The 21397-nt window shown below is 44.6% G+C and overlaps 1 protein-coding gene across 1 annotated transcript in view; it reads right to left on the minus strand.

Moving 5' to 3' along the window:
• The window catches only part of LOC122539703 (growth factor receptor-bound protein 7-like), a 179202-nt gene that overhangs the window by 75288 nt on the left and 82517 nt on the right, over window positions 1–21397 (minus strand). Inside the window, exons 3-4 of the mRNA XM_087977702.1 lie at window positions 4609–4798; window positions 3510–3642 (exon numbers count right to left, since the gene is read on the minus strand). Of these exons, the coding sequence (XP_087833828.1) occupies window positions 3510–3642; window positions 4609–4798 (323 nt within the window). The remainder of the gene's footprint in view (window positions 1–3509; window positions 3643–4608; window positions 4799–21397) is intronic.

A 21397-nucleotide genomic window follows, 5' to 3' on the forward strand; every position in this document is an offset into this window, starting at 1 on the left:
ACTTTGTCTGAACTGGCACAGGAGCCGTAGAGTTTTGAATGAGTTTATGTTTAAAGAGGATAGAGTGATGGATCCGACAGGAATGTATCAGAATAATGGTGTAGAGGTACCAGGGTTTTTAGCAGCAGGGGGTTGAGGCAGTTGTAGAGGCCAGGCAATCTTACAAAGATGGAAACAGACACACTGGTGATCTCTTTCTTCATTCATGGGACATGAGCAACACTGAATAGGCCAGTATTAATTATATACCCTGGAGAAGGTAGTAGTGAGCTGGCTTCTTGAATCATGATGTGGAGGTGCCAGTGTTGGACTGTGGTGGGCAAAGTTAAAAATCACACAACACCAGGTTATAGTCCAACAGGTTTATTTGGAAGCACTAGCTTTCGGAGCGACACTCCTTCATCCAGTAGCTAGCTAGTACTTCTAAATAAACCTGTTTGGACTATAACCTGGTGTTGTGTGATTTTTAGCTTTTTGAATCACTGCAGTCTATAAGTTGTAGATAGACCCATAAGGTTGTTAGTGAAGGAATTCCAGGATTCTGACCCAGCGACGCTAAAGGAACGGCAATATATTTCCAAGTCAGGATGGTGAGTGACTTGAAGGGGAATTTTCAGGACTTGATGTCCCCATGTCTCTGCTGCCCTCTTCTTTCTTGATGGGAAAGTTCAGGTATGGAAGGTGGTGTCTAAAGAACCTCGTGTGATACTACACTGTTTGTTTTAAATGGTAAACACTGCTGCTAACTGTGCCTCAATGGGAGACGGAGTGCATGTTAGAAAAAGGGCTAATCATCTTGGGAATCAGAGCTCAGTTGGTTGGACAGTGTGGATTGGATTGGTTCCAAAACCACAGAGTTTGTTTCCCATTCTGAATGGTGGGGATTGTGACCTGCCTCCTTGTACTATCCATGGAGGAGGATATGCTGATGTGGCTTGGGTAGAGGGAGCTTACCCTGGTAGGAGTACGACAAGCGTGGATGTGTAGGGTAGCCAGTGGGCCCTGTTTTGGGATGTTCTTGTTCAAAAGCACCTAATGCCTGACTGGGAGACCAGGCACTACCCTACTGAACAGCATCCTCTGCCTTTTCTGCTGAGCCTCCTGCCCCAGGACCACTCCAGCTGCCCATGTCCACTCCAGCAGTCTGTTCATTTAGCAGTGAAGGGATTGAGAGAGGTGTTGGCATAAAAGAGTTGATGCACCAACACTGAGCATGTGGAAATTGACCTAATTATTACAGGACAAGGGTCAGAGTGTGTGTGCACATATGGGCACATGGCGGGGAGATGGTTGGAAAATCTAGTGTTCATATTTCACAATGAGCTTTGAGAAGATTTGTAGCTCAGGTTGCGTTCTGGATGTAAGTTTGCTCAGTGAGCTGGATGTTCATTTTCAGACATTTCGTCACCATACTAGGTAACATCATCAATGAGCCTCTGGTGAAGTACTGGTGTTAGTGACCCACTTTAAATTTATGTGTTTATATTTCTTTGGGTTGGTGATGACATTTCCTGTGGTGATGTCATTTCCTGTTCTTTTCCTTGGAGGGTGGTAAATGGGGTCCAAGTCTAAGTATTGGTTGCTAGAAGCATGGCATTCTAACCAGAGCTCGAGCAACAATCACATCGACTTGGACCCCATTTACCACCCTCTGAGGAAAAGAACAAGAAATGACATCATGACCAGAAATGACATCACCAACTCAAGAAAACATAAACGCACAAATGGAAAGTATGTCATAACATCAGTGCTTCACTGGAGGATCACTGATGATGTTACCCGGTATGGTGATGGAACATCTGAAAACGAACCTTTCAGCTCAGCGCGTAAATTTACATCCATATTTCACAACCCCAGAATGTTCCAAAACTCTTTGCAACTAAGTAAATGCTTTCAAATCATGCTCACTGTTATATTATACAATAATCAATACAAGGGAGGTAACAGTGAGTGTGAATTAGTGATGTTACAAAACTCATACACAGCTCAAGGTTGGAGGGGGGGGGGGGGGAGGGGTAGGGGGTTGTCCCTAATCCGCTTCAGGTGAGATGCTGCAGACCACCAGGTCATTGTGGGATTATCGCCTATGGCCTGAATGCTTCAGGGGATTTTTCCCTCTTTGACCCGAGGTAATCTTTTGTTTCACCATCTGCTGAAACTCAGGCTTTCTAAATCCCTTGAGTCAATATTTACAACTGTCACCTGAAGTGGACTCTGTACTTGGGCAATGTAACACGGAAACTAGCTGGAGCCGACACTTTTCACTGTTGTTGCTATAACCACCCTCTGTTACAAATGAAACCTCTGCAACGTTACTGTTGGAGTAAGAGATTAAGGAAAGCTGTATTTGTTTGCCTGGGGAGTTAGTCATCAGGACAGAATGGGGACAGTCAGGCAGTTCTCTACTTAGCACATTTTCTCCTCTGCGACAAACTGCACTGAGATGGCAACTGTGGCTCAAATGGCAGAATGCTCACCCCTCACTCACCATCTGATAGTGCGGCACACCCTCAGCACTGCCCCTCCACCAGTGTGGCACTCCCTCAGTGCTGACCCTTCGACAGTGCCACACTCCTTCAGACCTAACCCTCTGACAGTGCGGCACTCCCTCAGCACCGACCCTCTGACAGTGCAGCACTCCCTCAGCACTGACCCACTGACAGTGTGGCACTCCCTCAGCACTGACTCTCCGACAGTGCAGCACTCCCTCAGTGCTGACCCTCCAAAAGTGTAGCACTGCCTCAGTACTGACCCTCTGACATTGCAGCACTCCCTCAGCACTGACCCTCTGACACTCTCTCACTTCTATTGTGTAACTTAAAACCTAGTTTATGGTCTGAACTCTCTGTAAGTGACATCAGCTCAGACCGACAGTAAAGTGGCTGAAAATATAACCTGAGAGTGGCTTAGCAGGAGGTCAATACTGCTTGTGGTACACAATTGTGAAAGGTTGCGTTAGGACCCACAATTGTTGTGATTCTCACTTTCCAAACAATGCAACAATACATTATAGTGACAATGTGGCATAATGTTCATGTCACTAGGCTAGGAATCCTGAGGGTCAGGCTAATGCTTTGGGGATTTAGGTTCAAATCCCCCCTCAGTTCTTGGTATGTAAATTTAATTAATGAAACCTGGAATTAAAAGTTGGTAATCATGGCCATGTCAATTGTTGTTAAAAACCCAGTTACTGATGGTGGAAATCTGCCATCCTCTGCTGGTCTGGCCTGAGTGTGACTCTAGCCTCACAGCAAGATGGTTGACTTCTGCCTACCCTCTGAAATTAATTCAGGGGCATTTAGAAATGGGCACTGAATGCTGGCCTCACCTGTGACACTCACATCTCATGAATGAGTAAAGAAAAATAAAGTAGGATTCTCGCTTCCTATCGTTTCCCCTCACAGGCCTTCTCCCTCCCTGTCCCCTCAGCTCTCCTCATTCCTCGTAAAGTGTCAGGTGATGGTTGTGGAGAGACACAATTGAATATCGACTCCAGGTTTTCTACTCACGTGGGTGCCTCCACTTGCTGGAGGTTTGAACTCATTGCTGAGATTTGGGGAATTTGACAGGCTGCAGAGTTCGGGAAAAGGATTCGGGATAGTTGGGAGTGATGTTGTTTGAAGCTCCTCCTCTTTTAGCTGCCTGTAATAAATTTAAAATATTTTAGTAACTTTACAAATAATCTTCAGCACCACAACTACTGGATAAAACAGAAATGCTGCAGAAGTGAAAGTTGAAATAAAAACATAAATGGCTTGAGTTTTCCCTCTCTGACAGATGCTGCCAGACCTGCTGAGGTTTTCCAGCAATTTCTGCTTTTGTGCCAAAACTAGTGAAGCAGGTCACCGATCAGTTGAAGTCTATTACTAAACTCATTTTGGGAACTAGAAAGGAGTTTAGAGTAAGATGGTTCCTCCCCAAATCCCACTGGAATCACCCTTATCAACTTGTGACTCCAGAAACACATCCTAGAACAAAGACACTTTCCTTCCTGGTATTTTAATCAGCACAAGAACCGTTAACTAATCCACCTTACATTGTCTCTCCTCTAGCCTCACCTCTCCAGCTTCCTCCAGTTTCTCTCCAAGTTGTGAAACATTGGAACAGCTGTAGGCCATTCAGCTCCTCGAGCCTGTACTGCCATCCAGTGAGATCATGGCTGATCTGTGGCCTAACTCCTGTATCTGCCTTTGGCCCCATATCTGTTCCTAACTTTGCTTAACAAATAGTTCCTGAAGAAGGGCTTATGCCCGAAACGTCGATTCTTCTGTTCCTTGGATGCTGCCTGACCTGCTGCGCTTTTCCAGCAACACATTTTTAGCTCTGATCTCCAGCATCTGCAGCCCTCACTTTCTCTCTTAACAAATAGTTACCCATCTCAGGTTTGAAATTAACACTGAACCAGTATCCACTGCTGTTTGTGGGAGACAGATCCAAACATCTACCACTCATTGAGTGAGAACACAACTTGGTTTAAAGTTAGTATTTGGGTTCGAATTCTTAAATCCTCATCAGTTAACCTGACCTTTTTTAATTCAAAGTTTTGCTTGATTTTTGTGAATGGTAGAGTGTTCAGTTGGGCTGTGACAGGTTTAAGAAAAGAGTTACCTTTTTACTTGTATGTGAACAGGCTGTGACCTCGGAACCACTGATGTGGCCCATGGTGCAGGCTGGCTCATGGCCAAGTGACCATTGGGTAATGTCACTGCTTCGTCTTTTTGCAGATTTCCTGCTTGGTATAAATTGTCTAGTCTGGTGCTCACAGTCTGCTCCAATGCCATGAAGTCCATATCAGCATCTAATAAAAACAAAGACACAATTAATCTACTTCTAATCAAAACTACCAACCAAACCAAACCCTGCCCCCCACTACTCCCAGTGAAGTATAAAAAGGGAGGAGAGCCCCATTCAGTTAGCCCAGGGGACACGGTAGCCCCAACCAACGTAGTGATGCAGCATCCCCCCACCTCCACCACACTTTGAACCTGTGTCCCCTAGTAACTGACCCCTCCACTCTGGGTAAAAGTCTCATACTTTCCACTCTATCCATGCCATTCACAATCTTATAAACTATTATCAGGTCACCCTTAAACCTCCTGCATTCCACTGAAAACAGTTAGAATTGTATCTTACCCCACTACTTCCTCTGGGAGCTCGTTCCTTACACATACTACTCTCTGCATGAGAACGTTACACCTTAGGTCCCTTTTAAATCATTCCCCTCTCACATTAAACCTATACCCTCTGGTCTTGGACTCCCCCACCCTAGGAACAAGGCCATGGCGACTCACACTATTCATGCCCCTCATGATTTTATAAACCTCTATAAGGTCTCCCCTCAGCCCCCGACACTCCAGGGAAAACAGCCCCAGCCTGTTCAGCCTCTCCTCCTATAGCTCAAACCTCCAACCCTGGCAACATCCTTGTAAATCCTTTCTGAACCCTTTCAAGTTTCACAACATCCTTCCTTTAGCAGGGAGACCAGAATTGCGCACAATATTCCAAATGTGGCCTAAGCAATGTCCTGTATAGCCGCAATATGACCTCTCAACTCCTATACTCAATACACTGACCAATGAAGGCAAAGGCAAACTTATCAAACATCTTCTTCACCACCCTGACTATCTGCGGCTCCAATTTCAAGGAACTATGTCCCTGCACTCCTAGGTCTCTTTGTTCAGTAACGCTTCCTAGGGCCCTACAATTAACTGTGTAAGTCCTGCCCTGGTTTGTCTTACCAAGATGCAATGCCTCACATTTATCTAAACTAAACTCCATCTGCCACTCCTCGGCCCATTGGCCCATCTGATCAAGGTATCATTGTACACTGTGATAACCTTCTTCACTGTCCACTGCATTTTGATGTCATTTGCAAATGTATTAACCATGCCTCCTATATTCACATCTAAATCATTTATATAAATGACGAAAAGCAGTGAACCTAACTGCTAACTGTTGTTTGATTCTATTAGCCTCCAGTACTTTCTTCAGGTCTATAACCAATTGCTACAGGGCTTCTTGTCAATAGGTTAAATCAGAGCTCACTCCATTCTGTCCTCAGTGTTTGTACAAGCAGAACATATGAGAGAGCACTGATAAATGGTACAATCCCTGGCCTCTTTCCTTCCCTAAAACCTAAAGTCTTTCAATCTGACCGTCACACTTCTTCTGATATCCAGACTGCCATTGGCTAATTTAGCACTGGTTAGGGATCTGTCTTGGTACACTGTGTTGCTCAGTGCCTCACTACATAAACATCCATTTGCTGAATTGTCAAGGACATTGTTTCTTCCTTAAGTCTGGGGTAGGCGATGATCTAGTGGTACTCTCACTAGACTCTTCATCCAGAAGTCCTGGTAATGTTCTGGGAACCCAAGTTCAAATCCTGTCAGGACAGATGGTGGAATTAAGAGTTTAATGATGACCAAGAAACTATTGCTGATTGTCGGAAATCTGGTTTCCTAATATCCTTTAAGAAAGGTGTGACAATATGTGCCTGTAAGTGGGATTTGTTCTGCCCTGTCTCTCTTGAAGGGGGGTGGTGTTGTAAATGAGGTGCCCGGGTGTCTGCTCAATGAAAAACAGAGGAAATAGCTTTGGGTTTTTTTTAAAAGGTTGACAAAAGAAGCATGAGTGGGCAGAGTCAGACTCATACAGACCCAGGGTTTTAGTTTTGCTTTCAGTTGTTGAAGTTGGGGTGTTTGTAGTTGAAGCTGCTAGTTCAAGCTCTCTCTCTGATGCTGCAAATAGCTTGAGTTCTCTCTACTGCTGGATTCATTCGGTCGGTGCTCCTTCTCTTGGACTGGAGGAGATAGCAAGTGAGGGAAATCTATTTTGCTGAATTTGCCTTTGCCAAAGGTATGCTTATGGGATGCTGCTATACTGGAGAAGTTATAGAGTCATTGTTAAATAATACATTATTTTATTAACTATTTTGATAAAGTTATGCCAATTCTTTTAATTGTGCTGTAAGAATAAAGTATATTTTGCTTAAAGCCTGGGAACTTGAACGATCGAGTCACCTCTGGAAAGCACCACCTTATACTTGCCTTTAACTAAGATGAAAGTCAGCGTCTAGGCTATCTCCATAACAGGTTTGGTCAGGGCCACAGTCTGCCCCTATCTGGTCTGGCCTACATGTAACTCCAGGCCCATAGCAATATGGTTGATTCTGAACTGCCCCTGGGCAGTTATGGGTAGATAGTAAATGCTGGTGTAGCCAGTGATGCCCTCATACATGAATAAAAAAAGTCTGCAGTCTGTGAGGCACTGACAAGTCTCTCTACTGAACTCTGCTAGTATCTCAAGATACAGCCAGAGATGAGAAAGGGACAGGAAAGAAGTGCCTGTTCCAATTCTTTTAAAACAATATCCAATTAATTACAGTCCTCTCTGCTCTTTCCCACCAGCCCTACAAGTTCCTTTTCAATTCTCCTCTGAAAGTTACCATTGACTCTGCTCCCACCACCTTTCCAGCAATGTGTTCTAGATCACAACAACTTGCTGTGCAAAAAAAAGTTCCCATCAACTCACCTCTGGTCTTTTGCCATTGATCAAAAATATATGTCCTCGGGTAACTGGCCTGCCTTACAGTGGAACTGATTGAAGGGGAATTCTGAGTATTATTTTCATAAAGTATTACTTTCAACACTGACAGGGGTGGTTGGGTGCCAATTTTTCTTTTGTTAACACTAAGCAACTAAAAATTGTTCCCAAGTTTCTAAGCTCACATTTCCAGTGGCACTTATCCAGGAATTGGGCGCAACACCGCAGTCCTGAACGGGCTCAGCCAACTTGAAATGTTGTTATGCAATTGGTAATTCCCACTGGTACAGGTCTCAAGGGACTCAAAGATCCTCAAAGGAATCATCCACACTTACTCCTGTAGCATCTCCAGCCTTGAAACCTGATGTGTGATGATCCATGACTGTTTAGTATTAACTCCACAGGTAAGGAAAAGCCAGTTTATGGTACACAGGTACCAGCACAAAACAGAACATTGTCCCAGCAACAATGTTTGCTGACCCACATTCCAATCAGCCCATTATTTCTCAAGTTAGGCCTACTCAACTGGGTATTAGATAACTGAAAACAAAGAGGTTATTATGTGGAAGGACCAAAGAATGTAATTATGTGATTAAACATTTTTTTTTCTATATCTGTGTATTAAACATTTGAACATTTAGTGTTTCAAATTCATCAAAGGTGCCTCTCCCACTTGACACAGATGTTTCAGCATCAGGAAGTCACACTCTTTACCTGACACTGATAAAGGATATGATCAAATTGCTCCTGCGACTTGTGTAAGCAGATTCAGATAACTTGTTGATTAAAGAACACAAAACGCTCATGAATCTAAAAGGTATATGTGGGACGCAGTCAATGGGCTCCTTCAAAGGTTTAAAAGAGAATCAATGGGAATTGGTCAGTGATGTGAGACACTGGGTGCCTGGGAATCTCTTCATACAACAATCTATATACGTGATGTGTAGAGGGATTAGTAAGTGAGCAGCCTCTGTACACCCTCTGAACAAACCATCCACCCCAAGAAGGAATCATCAACGAAAGCTCTCCAAACTCACAGGAGCTTTGGGTGACCAGTATTTATCCATGTTAGAGCCTAAAGCAGGGTACATTTATTTGACAAAGTAGATTTTAAAAAAAAATCCAAAGCCAGGTCAGAGGCAAGAAGAAAAAAGAGGAAGATAGATGAGAAAGAAGACGAGGAGCTGGGAAAGGAGAGGGCAAGAGGTTAGGGGATAAGAGGGGCAAAGAGGAGGAAAGGTAGATGCAGAGTTGGAGAGGAGGGTAGAGGAGTGGGGAAGGGTCAAGATATTTACTGGCATCCTAGTATTTACTTGTTTAAAAATTTTGTATGTGATGTAGCTTCCTTAATTGTTGCTCCACCCTAACTGCACTTGAACAAATTGGCTCTCTAGGCCAATTCAGTCAACAATTCTGAATCATCTACATTGCTGAGGGTCTGGAGCCATGTATAGGTCAGACAGAGTAAGGATGTCAGATTTCCTTCCCAAAAGGACATTAGTGAACTTGATGGGTTTTACAGTGCAACAGTGGTTGCATGTTAAATTTCACCATCTGCCATATAGGATTCAAACCCGTGTCCCAAGAACATCAGGCTGGAACGTAGAATTATCAGAGTCCACTGAACGTTACCAATACATGTCTGCCTTGCCCCACACTAGGACAAAAACAAAGAATGTTAATCAATTGCTGATAACCTCATACTCTACACACAAAGGAATCACCTTAACCAAATTTCTCCCTTTATATAGAACTTTCCAATTGAATGGAAAATACCAAATGTAATTCCTTTACTCAAAAAGGGAGAGAGACAAAAAGTGGGAAAATACAGATCAATTAGCTTAACATCTGAAATAAAACAAAGGACCACAGATGCTGGAGATCTGACACAAAAACGGAAAATGTTCAAGAAACTCAGCAGTTAATGTAGCATTAATGGGGAGAAAGCAGAGTTAACGTTTTGAATCCGGTAACTGTTCATCAGAACCTTGGGTTGATGTCAGAGCTGTTATTAATGACATTATAGCAGGATAATTCAAAAAGTTCAAAGTAACAAAGCAGAGCCAACATGGTTTCGTGAAAGAGAAATAGCTTTAAATTAAGGGGGGGGTAGATATAGGACTGAAGTTAGGGGTAGGTTCTTCACTCAGCGAGTCGTAAGTTCATGGAATGCCCTGCCAGTAGCAGTGGTGGACTCTCCCTCTTTATGGGCATTTAAGCGGGCATTGGATAGGTATATGGAGGATAGTGGGTTAGTATAGGTTAGGTGGGCTTGGATCGGCGCAACATCGAGGGCCAAAGGGCCTGTACTGCGCTGTATTCTTCTATGTTCTATGTTCTATGTTCTAAATCATGTTTAACCAACTTATTAGAGTTCTTTGAGGAAGTAATGTGGATGAAGGGGAAACTTTGGATATACTCTTTTGGCAATATTTCATAGACAATTCAGGAAAAAACAGTTGCTTTAAATTTGATGTTTTAAAGAAAAACCTGAGATAAATACACCATTTTTTAAGCAGAACTGTGTGACAGTAGATGGTTAATGTACTATATTTGTTGTTATTTTCCCCTGGTTTGCAATGATAAACAATTCTTTAGCTTATTTCAGTAATCAATAAACTCCACGCTCGATTGTACTGGAGATTTTCTGTTTCCTTAGCAAGATATCTGATATGTCTGCAATAGACACTGACAGTGAGATTTACCACAACCGGGGCATGGGAGTTGATCAATAAAACCCAATGGTGTCATGTAAGGTTTAGTGATAATGCACCCAAACCCCAGTTCAGAGAATTGAAGAGGTGTACACATCATCCGATCCTGATACTGAGAGTGAATGTTCTTCATTTCTTCTTACGGGCCTGACACTGGTTAATGCTGAGACCTGTCCATCAGTCTGATTAGGGAGAAGTGGTCAGATTGGGAAACTGCCAGTCCATCACAACATCTGAGAAAGTGTCACTCAATCCAAAACGTTAACTCTGATTTCTCTCCATGGATCTCAGCCAGACTTGCTGAGCTTTTCCAGCAATTTCTGTTTTTGTGACTATCACAGCTGATGGTCACAGCAGATATTTTGTTTCTCATCAAAACTGATTTATTGTCCAACCAGAACAAAATGAATTGATCAGCTGAGAGTCTCTCCCTGTCTATGCCTGGTAGCAGCCATGAGTTGGGAGCCACAGATTTTGTTGGTTGAGATGGCATGTTGATTGGCATTCATGGAGAAACTGGCAATGCTGAAGATGGTATGTAATGTTTGACACCTTGTATCACCAGCCAGCTTTGAGGTAAATTGGATTGATTCAATGACATTCCTGACTTATTTTTCAAGTCCTTTAAATACATAGCTTTTGGACCATAAGCAGACAATAAAGGGCAGACTTGAAATACAATAGAGTCAAAAAGTGTGGCACTGGAAAAGCACAGTAGGTCAGGCAGCATCCAAGGAGCAGGAGAGTCGCCACTTCGGGCATGAGCTCTTCATCAGGAATCTGCTCCTCGGATTGGAGGCATTAAGGATATGGCTGATTGGAAATGAAAGTGCAACTGTACAGAGGCCAGCACTTGGCATAAAAATGAAAAGTAACAAGCTTTGTTCAACAGGTGTGAGTTGATCCCATCAAGACTTTCTTCACGCAAGAAACTTATAAAAAATAGAAAGAGAAACAGTGACAAAATACTTCCCTTGCCACAGTCCAATTTAATTAATATGAACAGTGTCAAATGGTGTGAGCCTAAGAATTTTAGAGATGCTACAGGGATAGAGAGGGTCAGAGAGGAAATTACACAGTGAAATTCCGACAGTACATTTTGAAAGTAAGTAATACGTAAGCTAAATATTGAGAGGGTTGGAAATCTGAAATAAAAACAAAAAATGCTACAAATACTCAGCAGGTCAGGCAGCAAACCTGAAACATTATCTCTTTTTTTCTCTTAACAGATGCTGTCAGACTTGTTGAGTATTTCCACTATTTCTTTTGGTTTTTTTTAGAAAGGTTGTCTTTTTTTCGATAAGTGTCCCAATGGATAGTGTGTGTGGAATGCCAAGAACATGGAAGTGTCTCTTTAATAGACAAAAATTTGAAACAAACAATATTTGATGACTTGACAGCTGTGATAATAGTGATTTAACTTGTTAGTAAAAATAGGAAGGCTGATTATTATCTGAATAGCTGTAAATTGGGGGAGGGGAATGTTCATCGGGAGCTGGATGTCCTCACACACTGGTCGTCACTGAGAGTAAGTGTGTAGGTGCTGCTTACAGTAAAGAAGGCAAACTGTGTGTAGGTTTCTATAGTGAGAGGATTTGTGTCCAGGAACCAGGATAGCTTGCTGCAATTGAGTTAATCAACATTGATTTAACCAGTTTCCTCATTTCCCCTCCCCCCACCTTATCCCAGATCCAAACTTCCAACTCGGCACCGCCCTCTTGACCTGTCCTAATAGTCCACCTTCTTCCCATCTATCTGCTCCATCCTCCGTTCCGACTTATCACTTTCACCCCCACCTTTATCTGCCTACTGCATTCCCAGCTACCTTTCGCCCAGCCCCACCCCCCTCTCATTTATCTCTCAGCCCCCTTGGGCCTCCCCCTCATTCCTGATGAACAGCTTATGCTCAAAACATCGACTCTCCTGCTCCTCGGATGTTGCCTGACTGGCTGTGCTTTTCCAGCACCACCCTTTTGACTCTGATCTCCAGCATCTGCAGTCCTCACTTTCTCCTAGTAGATATAAGTTGTTAGCTAAAGGGATCAAGGGATCTGGGGAGAGGCTGGGATTATGATATTGAGTGGCGGAACAGGCTCAAGGGGTCGAATGGCCTACTCCTACTCCTATCTTTTATGTTTCTATGTAACTCCTGATATCCCTGCACAGAATTTGAAATTCTTCCTCAAGGACAATTCATATTCTTTGGGCAAGTTTGAGTTTCAGTCACTGTGCTGTGGTAATGGATCCCATTTCTATGCCCAGTTACTCATAGCCAGACAGTAAGATGGGGTGACATTGATGATAAATGATGGAGGAGGAAGTGGAGACAGTCTTACCTAAAAAGTGGCCACTGAGGAGGGGATGTGGGCAGATTGGCTAAATATAAAATTTACAATAAACAAACCATTGAACCCAACTGATCAAACTTGGTGCAGAGCTTTATAAGAGTCTCAGCAACATGTACGATGGCAAAATTTGTGGCAGAATCAGGTGAGATGTCCAGTGAGGCCCATCTCGACACCAAGAGCAACTTCACCAATTTTTCATGTTTTCACAAGTGGCAAGGCAAGTTTCTCACTGGGCAGCAGCTAGCTGCCAATCAAGGAGATTATAGTTTGTTAAACACTTAGTCACAAAAAACCCTCATTACTATTCAGCCTCCTATATTACCAAATGCATCAAACAAGATAGACATTGGGAAAACCTGACATGGAAACAGATTCAGCTCATTGCTCAGCCGCTCTGGATCACCTCCGCATTGTGTTCCATCAAATGGCAGGTCAGGGCATGATTCACAGGCACCAACTACATACCAGTGAGCCTGACGTCAGTGGTGGGAAAGTTGCTGGAGAAGGTACTGAGGGATGGGGTCTATTTATATTTGGAAGAGAATGGGCTTATCAGTGATAGGCAACGTGGTTTTGTGCTGGGGGAGATCATGCCTTACCAACTTAATACAGTTCTTTGAGGAAGTGACTAAGTTGATACATGAAGGAAGGGCTGTAGATGTCATAAACATGGACTTTAGTAAGTGGCTTGATAAGGTTCCCCATGGTAAACTAAGGGAGAAGGTGAAGTCACATGGTGTGCAGGGTGTTCTAACGAGGTGGATAAAGAACTGGTTGAACAACCGGAGACAGAGAGTAGTTGAAGGGAGTTTCTTGAAATGGAGAAAGGTGTTCCACAGGGATCAGTGCTGGGGCCACTGTTGTTTGTGATATACATAAATGCTCTGGAAGAGGACATTGGTGGTCTGACCAGTAAGTTTGCAGATGACAGGAAGATTGGTGGAGTAGCAGAAAGCATAGGGACTGTCAAAGAATACAGGAGAATATAGGTAGACTGGAGAGTTGGGCGGAGAAGTGGCAGATCTGAACAAATGTGAGGTGATGCATTTTGGGAGGTCTAATTCGAGAGCGAATTATACAGTAAATGGAAGAGCCTTGGGAAAAGTTGATGAGCAAAGAGATCTAGGAGTTCAGGTCCATTGTACCCTGAAGGTGACTGCACTGGTGGATAGAGTGGTCAAGAAGGCTTATGGTATGCTTGCCTTCATTGTACTGGGTATTGAATATAAGAGTTGGCAGGTCATGTTAAAATTGTTCGAGACTTTGATTTGGCCACGTTTAGAATACTGTGCACAGTTCTGGTCGCCACATTACCAAAAGGATGTGGATGCTTTGGAGAGGGTGCAGAGAAGGTTTATGAGGATGTTGCCTGGTATGGAAGGTGCTAGCTGTGAAGAGAGGTTGAGTAGGTTAGGTTTGTTTTCATTAGAAAAAAGGAGATTGAGGGGGGACCTGATTGAGGTTTACAAAATCATGAAGAGTATAGACAGGGTCGATAGAGACAAGCTTTTTCCCAGGGTGAGGGATTCAATAACAAGGGGTCATACTTTCAAAGTGAGAGATGGAAAGTTTAAGGGGGATACACGTGGCTAGTACTTCACACAGAGGGAGGTAGGTGCCTGGAATGCGTTGCCAGCAGGCACGGTAGATTCATTTAAGGTGTGTCTGGACAGATGCATGAGTAAGGAGCAGAGGGATACAGATCCTTAGGAATTGGGTTTAGGTTTTAGACAGTGGATTTGGATCAGCTCAGGCCTGGAGGGCCAAAGGGCCTGTTCCTTGGCCTGTTCTTTGTTCTTTTTTTTATTCTTACCACTCTCAGTGGAAATATGTTTCTTCTGATTTCCCCATTGGATTTATTAGCGGCTACCTCATATCCATGACCTCAAACACAGCCAAAGAAACACAGTTGGATAAAGGGTTTGCCACTGAGTGGGGAACAGAACTGCAGTCAGGTGAGTTGGCAGCAATGTGGAGTGCTGACGACATCCTAATTCATTGTTCTGGGCCTCACGCCTCAAACAACCCTGGAGCACATAACACACGCAGTCCAATCAGAAACATTTGATTAATTACAACAGCAGAGAAATCATTCAGGGATCAGTGAGCAACAACAATGGACTTTGTGTTTGTGTTTGTGTTTGCAAAAAGCACAGGCTCGAACTTTGCTCTTTGCCTTGAGTGCTTCAGCCTATTCTTAAACCAGCAAAACACAGAATGCTTGAATTTGATGTACCTGATGCTGTCTCAATAACTAACAACAGAGGTCAGGAATATTCAGCGCAAGCAGCTCCAAGCACAATGTTACCTCTCCTAAAGACACTTACTTTGATTACTGCATCTCCCTCACAAACTCCTATTGTGTGAAATCCCATTATCCAGTGAATAAACCTATGATCCTCCAGTATTTAGCATCCATTCTTATCTGTTTAGTCTTTGCCAGAGAATCACTTGCAATGGCTTCTCTTCCCACTATTACCCTTGGTGTCTCCCAATACTTAAGGCTATCTCTCATCAACAGTGACTTCAACAAGGATAACATGAGTTTCCACTGACAATACCCAGCCCTAACTCACCTCCACTGAGCGAGATGGACCCCTTTACTCTCTCCAATTAACCCCCTGTCTCACATGAGTAACATTTCCACCAACAGAATATTTGGAAGACTGAAACTGTTGTCTTTTGGTCCCGGCAACAAATGCCCAGCTACTGACTCCATCACAGCTTAGGAATGACAATTGCTCTGTCCATGACTTCAAGAAAGTAAAGAGAGCTGTGAACCCAGCCCAGTTCATCACACAAACCAGGTGGAAAAGAGTACAATCGGTGAATGGGGGTGGGGTTGGAGGTAATAGGTCAGAGGGGAGGGTGGAGTGGATAGGTGGGAAGGGAGATAGGCAGGTAGGACAGGTCATGGGGACAGTGCTGAGCTGGAAGGTTGGAACTGGGGTAAGGTGGGGGGGAGGGGAAATGAGGAAACTGGTGAAGTCCACATTGATGCCCTGGGGTTGAAGTGTTCCGAGTTGGAAGATGAGGCGTTCTTCCTCCAGGCGTCTGGGGGTGAGGGAGTGGCAAAGGAGGAGGCCCAGTACCTGCATATCCATGGCGGAGTGGGAGGGGGAGTTGAAATGTTGGGCCACAGGGCAGTGGGGTTGATTGGTGCGGGTGTCCCGGAGATGTTCCCTAAAAAGCGCTCTGCGAGGGGGCGTCCAGTCTCCCCAATGTAGAGGAGACCGCATCGGGAGCAAGAAATACAATAAATGAATGATATTGGTGGATGTGCAGGTGAAACTCTGATGGATTGGCTGTTGCAGGTTCCAGGATTTAAATGTTTTAGTAGGGTCAGAGGTGGGGGTAAAAGAGGGGGAGGTGTGGTATTGCTTGTCAAAGATAGTATTACAGTGGTGGAAAGGACGATGGATGAGGACTTGCCATCTGAGGTAGTTTGGGCTGAGGTTAGGAATAGGAAAGGTGAGGTCACCCTGTTAGGAGTCTTTTACAGGCCTCCGAATAGTCCTAGAATCATTGAAGAAAGGATAGGGAAGGTGATTCAGGAGATGAGTGACAGTAATAGGGTGGTTGTTATGGGGGACTTTAATTTTCCTGATATTGATTGGGAAAGCTATAGCTCAAGTTCGTTAGATGGGTCAGTGTTTGTTCAATGTGTGCAGGAGAGTTTCCTGACACAATATGTAGACAGGCCAACAAGAGGTGAGGCCATACTGGATTTGGTTCTGGGTAACGAACCAGGCCAGGTGTTAGAATTAGAGGTAGGTGAGCAATTTGGGGATAGTGACCATAATTCGGTGATTTTTACTCTCGTGATGGAGAGGGATAAGTGTGTACTACAGGGCAAGAGTTATAGCTGGGGTCAGGGAAATTATGATGCGGTGAGGCATGACTTAGGATGTGTGGCTTGGAAAAGTAGACTCCAAGGCAAGAGTGTAAATGATATGTGGAGCTTGTTCAAGGAGCAACTATTGAGTGTCCTTGATAATTATGTACCTGTCAGGCAGGGAGGAAAGGGTCGTGCGAGGGATCCGTGGTTTAATAAGGAATTGGAATCCCTTGTTAAATGGAAGAGGGCGGCCTATCTCAAGATGAGACGTGAAGGTTCAATTGGGGCGATTGAGAGTTATAGGGTAGCCAGGAAGGACCTGAAGAGAGAGCTAAGAGCAGCAAGGAGGGGACATGAAAGGTCCTTAGTCGGTAGGATTAGGGAAAACCCTAAGGCTTTCTATAGGTATGTTAGGAATAAAAGAATGACTAGGGTAGGAATAGGTCCAGTCAAGGATAGTAGTGGGAAGTTGCGTGTGGAGGCGGAAGAGATTGGGGAGACACTGAATGAATACTTTTCTTCAGTATTTACTCAGGAACAGGGCATTGTCGTCGATGTGAATACTAAGTCACAAATAAGTAGAATGGATGGCTTTGAGGTATGTAGAGAAGAGGTGTTGGAAATCCTGGAAAAGGTGAAAATAGATAAGTCCCCTGGGCCTGATGGCATTTATCCTAGGATTCTCTGGGAAGCAAGGGAGGAGATTGCAGAGCCATTGGCCTTGATTTTTATGTCCTCTTTGTCTACAGGAGTAGTGCCAGAAGACTGGAGGATAGCAAATGTGGTTCCCTTGTTCAAAAAGGGGAGTAGGGATAACCCTAGTAACTATAGGCCGGTGAGTCTCACTTCTGTTGTGGGCAAAGTCTTAGAGAGAATTGTAAGGGATAGGATTTATGCACATCTGGATAGGAATAATGTGATCAAGGATAGTCAGCATGGTTTTGTGAAGGGCAGGTCGTGCCTCACAAACCTTATTGAATTCTTTGAAAAGGTGACGAAGGAGGTTGATGAGGGGAAAGCGGTAGATGTGGTATATATGGATTTTAGTAAGGCATTTGATAAGGTTCCCCATGGTAGGCTACTGCAGAAAATACGGAGATATGGCATTGAGGGTGAGTTGGAGGTTTGGATTAGGAATTGGCTGGATGGAAGAAGACAGAGGGTAGTAGTTGATGGCAAAGTTTCTTCATGGAGTGCCGTCACTAGCGGTGTTCCGCAAGGATCTGTTTTGGGACCATTGCTGTTTGTCATTTTTATAAATGACCTGGAAGAGGGGTTAGAAGGTTGGGTAAGCAAGTTTGCGGATGATACGAAAGTCGGAGGAGTTGTTGACAGTGAGGAAGGATGTGGCAGGTTACAGCAGGATATAGAGAAGCTGCAGAGCTGGGCAGAAAGGTGGCAAATGGAATTCAATGTAGCTAAGTGTGAGGTGATTCACTTTGGGAAGAATAACAAAAAGATGGGGTACTGGGCTAATGGTCGGATACTTGGTAGTGTGGATGAGCAGAGGGATCTTGGTGTCCATGTACACAGATCTCTGAAAGTTGCCACCCAGGTAAATAGTGCGGTGAGGAAGGCATATGGCGTACTGGCTTTTATTGGTAGAGGAATTGAGTTCCGGAGTCCTGAGGTCATGATGCAGTTGTATAAGACTCTGGTGCGGCCGCATCTGGAATATTGTGTGCAGTTTTGGTCGCCATACTATAGGAAGGATGTGGAGGCACTGGAACGGGTGCAGAGGAGGTTTACCAGGATGTTGCCTGGTATGGAAGGAAGATCGTATGAGGAAAGACTGAGACACTTGGGGCTGTTTTCATTAGAGAAAAGAAGGTTTAGGGGTGACTTGATTGAGGTGTACAAGATGATTAGGGGGTTAGATAGGGTTGACAGTGTGAACCTTTTCCCACGTATGGAGTCGGGTATTACAAGGGAGCATAGCTTTAAATTAAGGGGGTTAGATATAGGACTGAAGTTAGGGGTAGGTTCTTCACTCAGCGAGTCGTAAGTTCATGGAATGCCCTGCCAGTAGCAGTGGTGGACTCTCCCTCTTTATGGGCATTTAAGCGGGCATTGGATAGGTATATGGAGGATAGTGGGTTAGTATAGGTTAGGTGGGCTTGGATCGGCGCAACATCGAGGGCCAAAGGGCCTGTACTGCGCTGTATTCTTCTATGTTCTATGGATGTGGAAGGCTCCTTTAGGGCCTTGGATGGAGGTGAGGGAGGAGGTGTGGGCGCAGGGTTTGCAATTCCTGCGGTGGCAGGGGAAGGTGCCGGGACAGGAGGGTGGGTCGTAGGGGGGCGTGGACCTGACCAGGTAGTCACGGAGGGAACGGTCTTTGCGGAAGGCGGAAAGGGATGGGGAAAGGAAATATACCCCTGGTGGTGGGGTCCATTTGGAGGTGATGGAAATGTCGGCGGATGATGCGATTAATGCGAAGGTTGGTAGGGTGGAAGGTGAGCACCGGGGTGTTCTGTCCTTGTTACGATTGGAGGGGTGGGGTCTGAGGGCAGAGGGGTGGGATGTGGATGAGATGCGTTGGAGGGCATCTTCAACCACATGAGAAGGGAAATTGCGGTCTCTAAAGAAGGAGGCCATCTGGTGTGTTCTATGCTGGAACTGGTCCTCCTGGGAGCAGATACGGTGGAGGTGGAGGAATTGGGAATACGGGATGGCATTTTTGCAGGAGGTATGGTAGGAAAAGGTGTAATCCAGGTAGCTGTGGGAGTCGGTGGGTTTGTAAAGAATATCAGTGCCAAGTTGGTCGTCATTAATGGAGATGGACAGAAGGACAGAAGGACAGAACTCCCCTGGTCCTCACTTTCCTGCCTCTATTCCTGATGAAGGGCTTTTGCCTGAAACATCGATTTTCCTGCTCCTCGGATGCTACCTGACCTGCTGTGCTTTTCCAGCACCTGCAGTCCTCACTTTTGCCTAGTTGATTCCTCCCACATATTAGAGTTGATCTTTATGAGCACCCTCTCTGTAGCTGTAACACTATATTCTGCATTCTGTTCCATTACCTGATGTACTTATGTAAGGCATGATTTGTCTGGTTAGCACGCAAAACAATACATTTCACTCGAAACAAAAAGTGCTGGAGATCACAGCAGGTCCAGCAGCATCCATGGAGAGAAAGCAAGCACTTCATGTCAGCTCTGAAGAGTCATCTAGACTTGAAGCATTACCTTGCCCTCTCTCCATGGATGCTACTTGACCCGCTGTGATTTCCAGCATTTTTTGTTGTCAATACAGATTTCAGCATCTGCAGTAATTTGGTCCTACAATACTTTGCATTGCATCTTGGTACATGTGACAATATTAAATTAAATCATATCAAATCAAATCTTGATGCACAAGATAAGACTCATGGAATTTTTAAAACATTCTATTGTAGGATGTGAGCATCACTGACAAGACCAGCATTTGGTGCCCTTCCTAATTGTCCTTATTCTGAGGGGTTTTCTCAGCCCTTTTCAGAAGACAGTTAAGAGTTAATCACACTGCTGTGGATCTAGAGTCAAACGTGGTCAGAGTAGATACGAACAGCAGATTTCCCTCCCTGAAGGGTATCAGTGAGCCAGATGCAGTTTTACACCAATGATATTTTCATGGCATCACCACTGGGATCAGCTTTCAGTCCCATTTTTATCCATTGAAATTAAATTCCACCAGCTGCCATAGTGGGGTTTGAACCCACATCCCCAATATGTTGGACTAAGCCTCGGGTTACTTATCAGGTGATTTTACCATGACAACACCATCTCCCCTGTTGATAGTACATGAGCAGGATAGAAGATTGGTTAATGAACAGTAAAAACACAGGGAGGAGTTACATTTTCAAGTTGGAAGGTTATGATTATTAGAGTGCCGCAAAGGTCAGCGCTGGGCTTCAGCTGTTTAATGTAGTCATTGGAACAAAGTCAGTCAGGTGGACCTCACATGATATGAGTTCCCTGCTTAGAGCTGTTAATCTGGTCCAATCAGGGAGCCCTGGCTGACAGAGTGAGCACAGTGCCACAGAACCCAATGGTGGGTATCCTCAGTATGAAGCTGGGACTTTGCCTCCACAAGGACTGTGCATCATCACTCTTACTGATACTGTCAAAGACAAATGTGTCTGCGACAGACAGATTGGTAAGGATGAGGTCAAGTATGTTTCTCCCTCTTGTTGGTTCCTTCACCACCAGCTGCAGACCCAGTCTAGCAGATATATCCTTTAGGACCTGACCAGCTTGATCAGTAATGCTGCTGCCGAGTCACTCTTGGTGGTGGACATTGAAATTCCCTGCCCAGACTACATTCTGCTCCCTTGCCACCATCAATGCTCCCTTCCCGTCTGTCGCAGACACATTTGTTTTTGACAGTATCAGTAAGAGTGATGATGCACAGTCATTTTGGAGGAAAAGTCCCATTTTCATATGGAGGATCATACTGTTCGATATGGAATAGTATTGATTCAACAGCCAAGGGAGGACAAGATGTGGTAATCAATAGGAGGTTTATTTGCCCATGTTTGACCTGATGCCATGAGACTTCATGAAGTCCAGAGTCAATGTTGAGGGCTAGGGCAGCTCCTGTCAAAGACAAATGACTGAATACCACTGTGCCACCACCTCTGCTGGTCTGGCCTGTCGATGTGAGTGGACATACCCAGGAACACTCTTGACCACTCTCTCCGTGACTCCGTCGTCAGGTCCACACCCCCCACCACCCCAACCTCCACTCCCAGCACCTTCCCCTGCAACCGCAAGAAATGCAAAACTTGTGCCCACACCTCCCCCCTTACTTCCCTCCAAGGCCCCAAGGGATCCTTCCATATCCGCCACAAATTCACCTGCACCTCCACACACATCATTTATTGCATCCACTGCACCCGATGTGGCCTCCTCTATATTGGGGAGACAGGCCGCCTGCTTGCGGAACACCTCTGGGACACCCAGACCAACCAA

This window comes from Chiloscyllium plagiosum, unplaced genomic scaffold (assembly GCF_037043375.1).
Source record: "Chiloscyllium plagiosum isolate Xiang-an unplaced genomic scaffold, Cpla_swu_hap1 HiC_scaffold_32, whole genome shotgun sequence".
NCBI classification, from domain to species: Eukaryota; Metazoa; Chordata; class Chondrichthyes; order Orectolobiformes; family Hemiscylliidae; genus Chiloscyllium; species Chiloscyllium plagiosum.